General features: G+C 34.0%; 1 protein-coding gene across 4 annotated transcripts in view; it reads left to right on the top strand.

Annotated features, from left to right (window-relative positions):
• Positions 1-303: 303 nt before the first annotated feature.
• The window catches only part of LOC110093016 (CCR4-NOT transcription complex subunit 3), a 74,447-nt gene continuing 66,203 nt past the window's right edge, over positions 304-8,547 (top strand). For all 4 annotated transcript variants that reach the window (XR_002302661.2, XR_002302662.2, XR_002302660.2 and 1 more), the window contains exons 1-2: positions 304-542; positions 674-805. Coding sequence is in view for 1 of the 4 variants with exons in the window: in XM_020817758.2 (XP_020673417.1) it covers positions 450-542; positions 674-805 (225 nt within the window). In the remaining 3 variants the exon portion in view is untranslated. The remainder of the gene's footprint in view (positions 543-673; positions 806-8,547) is intronic.

Genomic DNA, 8,547 nt, shown 5'->3' with positions numbered 1-8,547 from the left:
GTGTGCTTGATTTGGGTTACTGGACTTAGATTAGCTCACTTTTGATGTTAATAATTTTGTCCCATTGAGGTGTGCGATTCTATAATAAGTTTGATGAAATTAAAATTTGGACGGTCATGATTTTGGTTATAAAAATTTCTAATTAAAAATTGCATCAAAATTCGTGCTTGATCAATATCAACATTAAAACATATAAAAATATGCTGAGACATTAAAATATAAATATAAAAAATATATTTATTATAACATGAAACAAATTTACCTTATAAATAATTCAAAACAATTATCCAACTAGTTCCGAAGACTAATTTGTACTTGTCCGAGATCAAGCGGATTAGAGTAGACCACTTCTCCTCTCTCATTTGCATTCCGGCCGAGGTCGAAACCCTAAACCCAGTATCTGTATATGCTCGAGTGCGGTATCGGATCTTCTTCATCCGTTTTACGCCATGGGAGCGAGCCGAAAGCTTCAGGGTGAGATCGATCGGGTCCTGAAGAAGGTCCAGGAGGGTGTCGATGTCTTTGACAGCATCTGGAACAAGGTCTGTCACAAACTCTGTTTTATAGTTTCGCCGCGTTTCGTGACTCTGATTTGATTTTGCATCCATCTTATGCATTCTTGGAGCATTCTGATATTTTTTTTTTGTGTGTGTATGTTTGTGGGAATGTGAAGGTGTACGACACTGAGAATGCGAACCAGAAGGAGAAATTTGAGGCGGATTTGAAGAAGGAGATAAAAAAGCTCCAGCGATACCGAGATCAGATCAAGACCTGGATACAGTCCAGTGAGATAAAGGATAAGAAGGTAGAATTACGCCTTTTTTTTTCTTCTCTGGCAAATTTTAGGGATTTGTTGGCAATCAATTGAATGGCTTCTAAATATATGGTAAGATAAATAATTGTGGCAGAATGATTTGAAAGGTTTGGAGAGTTATTCGGAAGATATTGTTTATTGAAAAATCATGGATTATTGTTTCCAAATCATTAATGGTTTTAGGAAAATATTAGGGACAAAATAAGTTTTTATTTTCACGGTTTTGTAAATTTTGCTTACTTTTAAAGCTATAAATAGGATTATATCTTGAGTATCTATTATGCTTTCTTGATCTACATCAAGAAGGGGGAGACACCTTTTGAGTAGGTGTGGATTCCTTAAGGAAGAACAAGGGTAAGAAGAGAGACTAGAGAGGTAGAAACTAGAAATCATTCATTCCATAACCTTTTCTTACAATAAGAGGTGTATTTATAATGCTTGGGTAGGCCAAGTTTACAATAGAGACCAAATTTGCAATATATAATTGGTCTACTTAACAAGAATTTAAAATAGAATACAAAAAATAAACTAGTGCTTATTACATATGTATATACTATTTAGTTTGTCTTTATTTAGCTAAAGATATATTGTAGATGTATAACATTCCCATCGTCATGGAAAAAATCTTGTCCTCAAGGTTGAGAGAAGGTAAAGATGAAGAAAGGGTTGCAAAATTTTTCCTTGTAGCATCATCCAAAAAATTAATTTTCATTGCAAGAAAATTTGACTGCGAAGTTGTAAAAAGGTAGACGGGGGAAAAAACATAAGGAGAAATTCATAGTGACCATCATGAAGTTTGATGAATATTTTTAGAATATGTCCTAACTCGTTGAGAGGCATAATGAAAATGAAGTTAAGAAAAAAAGCTCTATTTAATTCATCTAAAAATGTATGTACTATTGGAATAGTAAATTTATCTTTAATGGTGAGTATATTAAGGGCTTTAGAGTTAATGCAAACACGCCAAGTACCATTGGCATTATTTTGAAAATGTGGAGAATGATAAGGACGAATGTTAAATAGTTGAGATAAGGATTGAAGATGAATATATTGAGAAATGGTATGAGGTTGAGGTAAATCTTGTGGTGGTTGAAATAAATGTAGAGATTGTTTGAGTAAAGTAAAATTGAATAATGATAGATGATCTGTGAGAAAAGAGAAACTTGTCGGAGAAGGTGACCTTCGTGGAGAAGGGATTTGGCCAGCGGAACCAAGGATGATGACGGAAGAGAAAGTATCTTGATGGAGTGGATGATGTGGATGGTCATTACATAAACTATCAAGTTTCTTGTCAGTGAAATTCATAAAAGAATAGATTTGTTGAAGGGATGAGCCAATGGAAGCAAATTGAACATCAACTTGTTGGAATGATTTTTGGATGTCAGCAAATTGCAAGTCCTAATTACTTTGTATTAGGCCAAATCAACATTCTTCATGTTTAGTGTTCACAGATGATGAAGTTTTGGAAAGATGTAATTCTTGATAACAAGAATTGGTACTTGTACCAAAATAGAAAGAAAAACCCAGAGAATAAAAAAAAATAAAGCTTCACCCGACAACCTAAAGGTTTGATTCCAAAAGATGCAACCTAAAGCTCTGATATCAAAATGATGCAACCTAAAAACAACCTTGGTTCTAGGACTACAAATCACAAACTTCCTTTCAATATAAAAACAACAAACACCGATAGAACATAACACACCACTTCAAACTCACATTAAACAACACATAACAACATCACTTACAACTTCCAATAGTTTCGAGAAAAAGGATAAATGTGGATTGAAAGTCATAGAGATAAAAAGAAGATAGAAGTTCAAGATGAATTAGTAGAGGGAAGGTAGAAGATAATAGCTCGCAAGCTAAAAACCCACAAGTTTCACATTCCAAAAATTCATCACAAATATCTTTTTTTTTTTCACAAGGAAATCAACCGCATTATATAGTAGAGGAAGGGGGAAAAGACATCAAATGCTCTCCTAAATGAGCTACCCTAGCAGTCAATAGAACTCAACCAAATAGCCAACATAATGAGAAGTCAAAACACCGTTATAGGAATTAGCTAGGAGCCTAAAACGAGCAGCCAACAGTTGGAGAAACCGAAGGGCAGTAGGGAAACCGAGCGGCCAACAGGGAAAACAAATTGTCAGCTGAAGAAACCGAAGGGCCAATAGGGGACCGAGGGCCAACAGGAGAAAATGAAAAACCACATGAGAAAGAGAGCAAAAAACATAAGTGAAAAAAACATAGAATAGCTAGCCTTGACTGCATCACTTGCCTATCTCATAACTCATAAGCCATTGTGAGGAGGTGCTCCACTCTAATAGAGTTGAGAGTGCATTAAAAACTGAAAGTTTTACCTCCCACTTTAGAAATTAGATTAAAATGTTGAAATTTGATTGCTTATTTGCTGTTTATCATTATCCTTAACGTGCCAATTGCTTTAGGAACTAGAAGCTGATTTCTTTCTATTTATTCTCAAATCTTATGCACCAAACTTAAATTAAATATGTTTCTGCAAATAATTGAAAATCCTAAATTTGCAATTACTTTCACATTTCATTTGCATGTAGAATTAAATTAATTGTTGCGTTGGCACATACCATTATTGCCTGTTATTGCATCTTGATTGCATAAGAATGCATTATGAACTTTGCCGCTTTTTTGGATTATTTGCCAAGTTATGTCAAATAGAGTAGACTTAAATTGAAGGGTAGAAATGCTAGAATATTAACTGATTATATCAGATAAAAGATTATAAAAGTTAATTTCCTATTTATTATGGGAAAATTATATGAAATGAGACCAATTTCAATGAGGTTGCATCCCGTGCTAATATTTCTATTCTAAATGACAAAGCTAGAGCTCCAGATTATTTGAACATTCATCTTATGATCCACCCATTAGGCAATACTATCATAATGATCTTAAAACATCTTTATGGCCTCAACTTGATAAATTTTACTTACTATAAATCCTGAATATGGTTAAATCAATAGGATTTAGTGGTCGTTAGTATTGATGACTTGATTGCTTTGGTGATGAGTTTGAATATGAAGCACCACCTTGTAGATATCATGATCGAGATTGCTGTGATTTTCATCTTTTGATGAAAGTGAGATTGCTAGGATAGTGCGTCTTGACAATTGAGGAGCCACTTTTTGTGCTAGTTTCTATCACTTCAATATGTTTTTTGATATCGAAAGAATTAATTCTTTTATTGCTCTTTCCTCTCCTTTTTTTTTAAATTTTGTTGAGGGTTGACTCACATAGATGTCTCTATATATGCTTGTACCCTCTTGTACATTTTTTGCTCTTTTAAATTGATGCAAATGCAACTTTCAAGGATATTGTGATGTAGTACTAGCATGTGAAGACTTGCATTATGAAATTAAACACAAGTTGAATTTAAAATCAGCAAGCTATTAACCACGGGGATGCATAAAACAAGCTTCAAAATAAGTAAGAAAGACAATCCACAAATAACAATTAACCACAACCATAGTTCTAGAATTCAAGAAGGATAAATCAAATCAATAACTTAGCTAACATGGGTTGGCAAAAAAAATCTAACTTTTAACATAGATTAGTCACCACAAGAACCATACTCTCAATGATTTAAGAAGCTAGCGGATTTAAATTATCATGAAAATAGTGATGCCATAGAGAATTGGACTTCAAATATGTCTATAGAAGTAAGAGTAGAAAGACCTAGCTATTTGCGTCGCAGAGAAGCTTCCTTCAGATGTGGTGTGGTCTCGTCCAGTTGATCTTCAAAGGGTTGCTCCGTAGTGCCTTCCTTGTGTCTTGGTTCACAGTGGAGAAGACGAGATGCTGACCAAAATTTGGAAGAATGAGGGAGGCCACAAATTTTGCTATTTGGGGGAGATTAGGAATGGTGTGAGGTTAATTAGAGTGGTGGGGCTAGAAAATGGAAAAGTAGTTTTGGAAAGGGGAAAAGTTAAAATGAACTTTGCAATTAATGGGTCAACTTCCCATTAATTAACATGGAGAGTTCCAAGAGTGGCCCAACCATGGGGAAAAGGAAGGGGTTGTGGCTTTTCCAATTCCCAAGTAATTTTGAAAATAAAAAGGAGTGGAGTAACTTATGAATTCAAAGTTCCAAGAGACATGTGGGGTCCAATTGGAATCCCAAAGGTCAAAATTTCAGATTTGGAAATTTTGGATTGGGGACTTGGATGGGGAGTTGGTGGTGGTGGAAGGGGAAGGGGTGGCTGGCCGAGAGAGGGAATGAAGAGGGGGTGTTGACCGGGGGCTATGGAGGAAGAAGTAGGAGGGAAAGGGGAAGAGATACAAGGGGAAAGCCAAGAGCTCACCTTAATGGGCTGTTGGGCACTTCATTTTCCTTTTCCTAAGGCTTCACTCCACTACACTTACTCTCACACGAGAGAAGAAGGCTGAAATCAGAATTCATTCAAAATAATCGCCATCCCGTACAGGGGAGAGAGCTGTATAGGCTTCACCACATAACAGACAAAAGATGCAAATGCCTTTGGGCTTACAACATAACATTTCCCTCAAGTGAGGAAAAAAAGAAAGTTCACAAACTAAATTAAATCACATACAACACACATAACAACTAATAATATAACAACTCAATCGTGGCCGTCGATCTATGATCCCTTTTATGATAAACCTTCCATGCCTTAATGTCCCCATCATATTGTATCTTGCATCATTGGTTTTGAAATATGAGGATCTTTTTGAATGAGGTTGTATTAATGACCATTAGAGTATCAAGTATGCAAATGCCAAATTGATTGAAGTTCTAAAAAATTTTTGGTTGGAAGTCATTAAAGATCTTGAATGCCAAAGAGCACAGTGAATTAGAACTTGGGAAGATATTACATATAGATTAAATCAGAATTATACACAGTAAGATATGATTTACCAACTCCAAAACCATGCTAAGCATTCATACCATCAACAATAATCAAATAAATTTGAGGATTTTATCATCAAGTATAATCTACCTGGGATATTCGTGTCTAGGTTTATTGAATACTTGGTGAATTTATGTGTGAAGCTAACTTGTATGCACTGAAGTCTCACACCCTACACCTTATGGTGATTTGAGATGGTGTTATTATCATCCTTTTATTAATGAGAACATAACTTTTGCTCGACTCTAAGGCAACCTTGAATAAAAGCAATTAACTTCGCAAAAAAATAAACGAAGGCTAACACTTTTCCACTTAAGGATACACCAACTTCTAGAACCCATGTTAGTTAGTCCATTCACTTCAAGTGCCATTATTGGGGACACCCCTATTAGTTAGTCCATTCACTTCAAGTGCCATTATTGGGGACATATATCTTACTAATATTCTTATAGAATTTTTACTATTATAGGATCAACATTTCATCCTTAAATTAGAACATGAAATTTCAAACATTATGAAGATAATTAAACGCTATCCTATGAGGATGATGAGGATAAAAAATATGAACAAGGGGGAGTTGTTAGATCTTTTTTATCTCATAGGACTATAAAGAACTAATATATTCTTTACTTATATCCTTATACCATGAGGAGTAGATAAAAACTGACATATTCTTTACATATATCTTATACACTGAGGGCTAGAGAAGAACATATTCTTATACCAATTTTAAAGACAAGGTATGTTAGTAAATGATGGTAGAATCACTATAAACTTTTATTAAAAAGCTATTCTTACTAGGATTTATTAAACACCCAAATGCCATCTTAATTCCTTACTTGGCTGGTCACTAAGAGGTTCTACTTGGATTACTCTTCATATCACTAAAAGTTGTCCTTTCTTCATTAAGTTAGGTATCTACTCAAAACTAATGCTTTATTTAGGACAACTTTTTTATTCTTCTTAAAGCATTTTTTTTAGTATAAATTTTTTAATTTTTTTACTAAAAAAATCTTTTAGAAAATAATAAGAAAGCCGCCCCAAACAAAGCTTAAGTGCGGTGTGAGGTACTACTTGTGGATGTTTCCTCACTCCTTTTTGGTAATACAATGGATGTTTGATTTAATTTGATCAATTAGTGAGGGTTATAACACTGCCGTTGCCAGGTCCCAAGTCCTGGATGAGAAAAGTGGAGGGTTGCGTTAGGTAGTCGACAGCCGGCGTAAAACTTGTCGAACAATAATGACATGAATCCTTTAAGAAATTGTGTTAATGCTAGGGCGTCCCCTTGAAGCGACGCGCTGTATGACCTGAATACAGTGACAAGTGTGCAAGGGCCGCTGCACCGGCCCACGGGTGCAGTGTTAAATAGGCAAGAGTTCCCACATCAAGTACGAATGTGGGCAAAGAAGCTAGTCCATGAAACTAAAATTAGGATAGGAACTTGGAATATAGGTTCCCTTACAGGAAAATTAATGGAATTAATAGATATTATGATTCATAGGAAATTAAATATTTTATGCATTCAGGAAACTAAGTGGGTTGGAGAGAAGGCCAAGGAAATCGATAGTTTAGGATTTAAACTTTGGTATTCGGGTAGGAGTCGTACTAGAAATGGTGTAGGTGTCATTATAGATAAGAGTTTAAAGGATAATGTTATAAAAATTAATAGGATTGGAGATAGAATTATAGCTTTAAAGATTGTTGTTGATGATAAGATTGTTAATATTATAAGTGCTTATGCTCCTCAAGTAGGTTTGGATATGAGTTCTAAATTAAATTTTTGGAATGACTTAGAAAAATTAATACAAAATATACCTCTTGAAGAAAGAGTTTTTATTGGAGGAGATTTAAATGGACATGTTGGTAAAGAGGTAGTTGATTTTAAAAGCATTCATGGTGGCCATGGATTTGGAACGACGAATGAAGGTGGAAAGACCATATTAGATTTTTGTTTAGCTTATGATTTTTCAATTGCTAATACCTTATTTAAGAAAAGGAATGAGCATCTCATCACTTATAAAAATGGATGTAGTACAACCCAGATTGACTATTTTCTTATTAGAAAATTAAATCGTTTAGATTGCAAAGATTGTAAAGTTATTCCGAGTGAAAATTTATGTACCCAACATCGATTATTAGTTTTGGACTTTAAGATAAAGGGGCATAAAATAAAAAATAAAGTAAAACAATTTTCTAGGATTAAATGGGGGCATTTAAAGAATATTAACAAAAATATTTTTGGAAATAAGATTTTAGATCTTAAGATTTTGTCTGTGCATGAGGATGCTAATATTATGTGGGAAAAAGTGGCTACTGATATTAAGAATATTGCAAAAGATGTCCTTGGAGTATCAAAGGGAAAAGCTCCTAATAGTAAAAATAGTTGGTGGTGGAATCCAATTGTGCAAGAAAAGATTAAAAATAAGAAGATTTGTTATAAAAATTGGTTTAATTTTAAAAATTCCGATAATTGGGAAATATATAAAGTTGCTCGTAAGGATGCTAAGAAAGCCATATGCGATGCAAAGACATTAGCTTTTAGCGATTTATATAATAGATTAAATACTAAGGAGGGAGAAAGATATATGTATAAGTTAGCCAAACAAAGAGATAGGAGTAGTAAGGATTTAGTTCAAGTGAAGTGTATTAAAGATGAAGATCAAAAAATACTTTTCTTAGAAGATGATATTCAACAAAGATGGATGAGATATTTTGCTAAACTTTTTAATGAAGATTGTGAAAATAAGATTGACTATAGTGACCTTAGCACCCTAAATGAAAATAAAGATTTCTATTTTTATCGGCGTATTAGTAAAACTGAAGTTA

This window comes from Dendrobium catenatum, unplaced genomic scaffold (assembly GCF_001605985.2).
Source record: "Dendrobium catenatum unplaced genomic scaffold, ASM160598v2 original_scaffold_73082, whole genome shotgun sequence".
Classification (NCBI taxonomy): Eukaryota; Viridiplantae; Streptophyta; class Magnoliopsida; order Asparagales; family Orchidaceae; genus Dendrobium; species Dendrobium catenatum.
Note: the sequence above shows the minus strand (reverse complement) of the source record. Positions and strands in the feature narration are given on the sequence as shown.